The sequence below is a fragment of the Pteropus alecto genome, unplaced genomic scaffold (genome assembly GCF_000325575.1).
Source record: "Pteropus alecto unplaced genomic scaffold, ASM32557v1 scaffold179, whole genome shotgun sequence".
NCBI classification, from domain to species: Eukaryota; Metazoa; Chordata; class Mammalia; order Chiroptera; family Pteropodidae; genus Pteropus; species Pteropus alecto.
Window position 1 is genome coordinate 318,128 of NW_006442112.1, and position 5,071 is coordinate 323,198.

The window sequence follows — 5,071 nt, forward strand, 5'->3', positions numbered from 1 at the left end:
CGCTGCACAGTCCACCCGCCGCCTGCCGTCCGACTCCACGGCCCGTCGCCCAGGAGCCCCGCACGTCTCCACCGGAACCCCCGGGGCAGAGAGGCGGGTACCCACACCTGTGCGGCCTTTCCGGTGCTGGCGCGAGTCAGCGGAGTTGCGGGTGAGTAGGGGTCGGAGAGGGGGGCCGGGGAGGGCTCCCCGGGCGGGTCAGCGCCCTGCGCCAGCGCACCTTGCTTCCCTTCCTTGGCCACCTTAACGGCGAGGCTGGGACCCGTTAATTTTCCTGGGAAATGGGATCAAAGTCTAGGAGCTGGACTCTCCCCTTGGAAGCTTAGTGCCCCTAGAATAAGGATGGAGTGGCTGTTGCCTCGAAACTGCAGCCAGCGGCTATGAACTTGAGAAAAATGCCTCTTTCTGCTGGTGCCGATTTGTGCCGCCTGGAGCATACTGTCAAGCGCCTTCCAGCTAACTATAATTCTAATTCCAAATCTAATTCCACCGACGCGAGATGGAACTGGGACGGGGGTGAAAGTGGAGAGCGGTCCTGTTAATTTAATTAGGTATTAAAGAGTGCTTGCTGGAAAAAAAGTACATGCCTTTTCTTAAATACAGTACAACCTGTTCATTGGCTAAATGCAGGTAACAAATTTTAAAAAAATATTAAAAACTAATTGCAGGCAGTGTTGTCCACCTTCTCTGAAATAGTTTCGGTTTTAAATTCTTTCATGGGAGAGGAGTTGCCAGAAAGGCATTGAAATGAACAAAATGCCCTAGTCTTAGTTCTGCTGAGAAATCTAAAAGTTACTACTGATGTGATAAAATCTTGCTTAGCAGCTCGTCCTCCAAATAATCTGTATTTCTCTTGCAAGTCTTACATGTTTGTTACTCTTTGTTCTGTTATGCAATGTTCCCAACCCCCAATTTTTTATTTAATTTGCTTTATTTTAATTAACTATCCTTCTTATGTTTGCATTGTGCGTGTGTGTGTGTAACTGTATGAAGGAGGAAAAAAAGAAATGATTATCACAAATAATCTCTTCTTTTCTACTGCTGGCCTCTCTTGTGTTTTCTATGATTTTCTGGTAGTTTCTGAAGTCATACTAAGGGACTGAAATCAAAATTGGTGAGTGATTTCACCATAAGAGGGTCTCAGACTTACGTATATGTGTTATTTCAAAAAGATTTCACTGTTCTTAAATGATATCCAAATTCAAAACTCAGAGCCCAGTAAATAGTTTACAGAATTAGGAGCTGTACATTAATCTAACTTAAGGTATAAGATTTTATAACTTGATGTATAGTATAGTATTATGTCCTTAAAACATTAAAAAAAAATGTCAGGTTTCATATATGTACATTGCTTTCTTTCTACCTTTGACAGAAAAAGTCCTCAGAAGTGTGGGCCCCAAAACCTAAAATGCAAACCACTTCAGATATATCTCAAATAGATGGAAAATAAGATGAAAAATAAAGATGAACTTGGAGGGAATTATTCACTTTACAGAAGGTGTAATATATAAATAGTTTTTAGGGGCATTTAAAATACTCATCGTAGTGGCCGCGCATAGAATGCATGAAATAAATGTTAATAATGAATAAATCAAATGTGATTTTATGTTCTTTCCTATCACCTTTCAGGAATGTGTGAGTCCCATGAAGTTAGGTGTACTCATATAGATACCTTAGCCATAAGAACTGAACTTTTCCCAAAGTAGCTCTGAGCTGTTTATGCTGGCTCTAGAGTCATAGAAAGCTGCCTGCTCTCCCATGGGCTTGTTAATTCCTACCAATCCATTAAAGTAAATGAAATATTGAAAATTAAGCTCTTGTTTTCCTTCTAATCATCATAGAACATTTTTGCCAGTGGTTTTAGGGTTGATTTCGGCCTTTGGTTGGCACACTCTCCTGCAGAGGTATGTAGTTTGCTTCAGTAGCCCCCACTGTGTTAATGAATTGCAGTCTTTTACCTGAGAGTCACTAAATATCATTAAAAAGACTAAGTCATGTTTCATAACAGCTCTGACTTCATTTGTTATCATGGTTTTTAGATTAATTTTGGAAAATCTGCACATATTGGAGAGGAGATAAAACGACTTTTAGAAATTATAATAAAGTTATGTCAAATGTATTTCAGAAGGGTACACACACCATTCCAGTGAAAATTATGGGCAAGATTTTGTAATTTAACCAGTACTACCAGATATAGTCAGCAGAGGAAGTAAGGAGTTTTTGGTGACTTTCTGTTGGTTTTGTTTTTGTTTTCATGAACTCAAAAACAAGAGATGAGTAAAAGCCAGCATGAACCTCCTTATGAACTTGAGAACCAGTTTATATTGCGTCTGCCTCCGGTAAGAAACCCTTGTGTCTCAGAACAAATATCTTCAGTGCATAAGTATTTGATCTGCTTAGATTCTGTAGCATTTCTATTTTAGGTAGGCTATAAAAACTGAGAGCATTTGTTTCTCAGGAATCATGTTCTATTAAGAAGTCTTAGCCTAGTGTGTGCACTTTTAGCAGTATTTCTTTTGTCCCATACATACCACCTATTGTGTAGGTTGATTTCTAGACAAACAGCTGTGACAATGATGGATTCAGTCACTTATCACAGATGCTAACAGCCTGATCACTGGACAGCCAAAATAAGACTCTTCTAAAATCCTTTCTGTCACCTCAAAAGGGGCAGTGAAAAGGACCAGCACTGTGTCCTGCAAATTCATCACCATGCAAGGCTGTTGAAGCCCATCTCAATATTGTGTTAGATCCTCTTCCCCCATTGAGACCTGTATTCAACTATCATTTAGTCTATGAAAGCTATATTAAGTATGGGCTTCAGAAAGCTATTTCCCCAATTAGGGTTAATTAATATACTCAGTAAACTGCAGCTAAGCCTTTTCTTCCTTAGCAACTACAAATGAAGGGCAGCAGTGAGTGGCAGGAATACAGAGGTAGGAGAAGGCATTAACTGTAGCTACTAAAAGACAGAAATGAGATTAGAGTCAGTCTCATCCTAACTTGACTTGCACGATGCATGGTATCTCATGGTACATTGCATTGTTTCAAAAGTTTGGGAAGTTTAGGTTTTATTTAAGGGGCACTGTCTCTGAAATATCAATTCTATTAGCTTCCAAATAGACAATTCATCCTTCTGATTTGTCAATTTACCTCCTTTTTAGGAGCATGCTTCTACTGTTAGGGAGATGGTACATTCCGGAAGTGCTGCCATAAAGGATAAACTAAAAATTAACTTATCTCGTAAGTAGTTAATATCTATTCACCATACACTGAACAGTAATTTCTTAAGAGATTGCTATGCACCAGGCACTATGCTTGACTCTATGGATGCGACAAAGAATTAAATGTGGTCTCTGTCTTATGGATTCTAGGAGAGGCTTAAGTCACTCCCATCTCTTCTTTTAAAAAGAAAGGAAGAAAATATTATGCAACTCGTAATTGTCATAGTGTGTATAAGGAAGAACTTGGGGGTCAGCTGTGGGATTTGCATACTGCTGATTGTCTCATACATACAAGCTTTGTGACTTCTGACTAAGGGAACGACGAATATACTGTTCTTTGTTTGCAAAGGTGACATAGTTTTCTCTCTTTTTCAGTAACATTTTTTAGGTTTTGATGGAGTGACATAAACTGGAAAAAGAGCTTTATATACTCTGCCTTCTTTTCTCTGGGGAGTTACTAATTGCATACACAGTTGTGGTATTATAAAAATAGCAGGTTTCATTAAAAGACTAGTTTGTCCCACAGAAGTCTTCATTATTCAAACCCTAGGAGGGTTAAGAGTACATTGGGAAGATGTCAACTTTAATCTTTTCTGCTTCTCTTCAGCTGATGGACGTCATGCAGTTGTTGAAGTGGAAGATGTCTCACTAAATGCTAAGCTGGTTGACTTGCCTTGTGTTATCGGAAGCCTGAAAACTATCGATAACAAAACCTTTTATAAAACAGCAGATATTTCCCAGGTATGGACGAGTTTTCTTAATCTTCTAGCTCTCACATCCTTGCAGGTATCCCTTTCTCCCTCCTTTTCTCTTTATTCAGTTCTTCTTTCCACTTGGTGAATGGCTACCTGTCATTTCTAATTTCCAGCTCAATTGCACAGGAATATAGTGGTGTGTTCTGGTTTGGTGTTTGATCCATAACTTTTCACTACTTTATTTTATCCAAATAGCTCTTCGAGCCTCCTGTTTGTCATTTATAGTGACTTTAATTATTTGAACATCTGGGATTTTCTTTTGAACTTTCTGCTAAAGCAGTACACTGTTAACTGTGGAGGTTAACACTGATTCTTATTCACTATCTCTATTGTTGATTTCTTGTTTCCTTTCTAAATCAAAATGCTAAGATATATTTATTTTCAAAACATTCCTTCTGCAGTAGTAAGCACTCAAGCTAATAAAACACTCAGAGCCTGCATACAGTGCTGCCGAGACAGAAAGAGAATGAATATGAACGTATATAATACTTGGTTTTCAGGAAATGCCAACTAACATTCTCCTTACTTCAATGCTCCAGGATTTCTAGTGGTAAGAATGATCACAATTCATTACTAACTCAAGGTTTGTGGCCATAGTCAACTTCTTTGTCTTCGTTAAATGTAGATGCTTGTGTGCACTACTGATGGTGATCTCCACTCTTCTCCGGAAGAACAAGTTACCTCTACTGATATTAAAGTAATTGGGGAAAGTGAAAAGGAGAGACAGAAAAAATATGTCTGGAAGCATGGCAGTAAGTCACCAGCCCCCTACTCATTCTGGCTGACTACATTTATCTGCTGAATCCTAATTACTTGTGATCCAGGGACCCGTTTACCACACTTAAGTGTTTGGTTCATTAGGCATCCAGACACTCTTTAAAGGAATGTCATGAGCCAGTAGTTTATGACATGACCTTTTTCCTTATCAAATTCAGACAGATATGTGACTATCATCAGTCTTATATTCATTTCACCATGTTGAATTTATTTTAGTTACTCCACCACTTAAGAATGTCAGAAAGAAAAGGTTCCGCAAAACAACAAAAAAGGTTAGTTGCATGCTATTTCTGTGTCTACTGGGTGTATTGGAAA

At 38.9% G+C, this 5,071-nt stretch overlaps 1 protein-coding gene across 1 annotated transcript in view; it reads left to right on the top strand.

Annotated features, from left to right (window-relative positions):
* Positions 1 to 5,071, top strand: part of TAF7L (TATA-box binding protein associated factor 7 like) — a 12,638-nt gene that overhangs the window by 864 nt on the left and 6,703 nt on the right. Inside the window, exons 2-6 of the mRNA XM_015596225.2 lie at positions 2,272 to 2,339; positions 3,165 to 3,243; positions 3,832 to 3,965; positions 4,605 to 4,731; positions 4,973 to 5,028. Coding sequence (XP_015451711.1) covers positions 2,272 to 2,339; positions 3,165 to 3,243; positions 3,832 to 3,965; positions 4,605 to 4,731; positions 4,973 to 5,028 — 464 coding nt within the window. The remainder of the gene's footprint in view (positions 1 to 2,271; positions 2,340 to 3,164; positions 3,244 to 3,831; positions 3,966 to 4,604; positions 4,732 to 4,972; positions 5,029 to 5,071) is intronic.